The 555-nt window shown below is 22.7% G+C and overlaps 1 protein-coding gene across 1 annotated transcript; it reads left to right on the top strand.

Moving 5' to 3' along the window:
- Positions 1–337: 337 nt before the first annotated feature.
- On the top strand, positions 338–550 carry LOTGIDRAFT_81012 (hypothetical protein; the record flags this gene model as incomplete). Its single annotated transcript, XM_009068618.1, has 1 exon — positions 338–550. A coding segment is annotated over one exon (213 nt), but the record flags the coding sequence as incomplete, so codon positions are not given.
- Positions 551–555: the final 5 nt, after the last annotated feature.

Below are 555 nucleotides of genomic sequence, written 5' to 3'. Positions count from 1 at the left end.
AAATAATTCAATCTTAAAGGGAAATAATCAATTAAACAAGGCAACAAATAATTCAATCTTAAAGGGAAATAATCAATTAAACAAGACTACAAATAATTCAATCTTAAAGGGAAATAATCAATTAAACAAGACAACAAATAATTAAATCTTAAAGGGAAATAATCAATTAAACCAGACAACGAATAATTAAATCTTAAAGGGAAATAACCAATTAAACAAGACTACAAATAATTAAATCTTAAAAGGAAATAATCAATTAAACAAGACTACAAATAATTCAATCTTAAAGGGAAATAATCAATTAAACAAGACAACAAATAATTAAATCTTAAAGGGAAATAATCAGTTAAACAAGACAACAAATAATTCAATCTTAAAGGGAAATAATCAATTAAACAAGACAACAAATAATTCAATCTTAAAGGGAAATAATCAATTAAAGAAGACAGCAAATAATCCAATCTTACAGGGAAATAATCAGTTAAACAAGACAACAAATAATTCAATCTTAAAGGGAAATAATCAATTAAACAAGACTACAAATAATTCAATCTT

The sequence above is a fragment of the Lottia gigantea genome, assembly GCF_000327385.1.
Source record: "Lottia gigantea unplaced genomic scaffold LOTGIsca_9185, whole genome shotgun sequence".
In the NCBI taxonomy this organism is placed as follows: Eukaryota; Metazoa; Mollusca; class Gastropoda; family Lottiidae; genus Lottia; species Lottia gigantea.
This window is presented reverse-complemented; position numbering and strand designations above follow the sequence as displayed.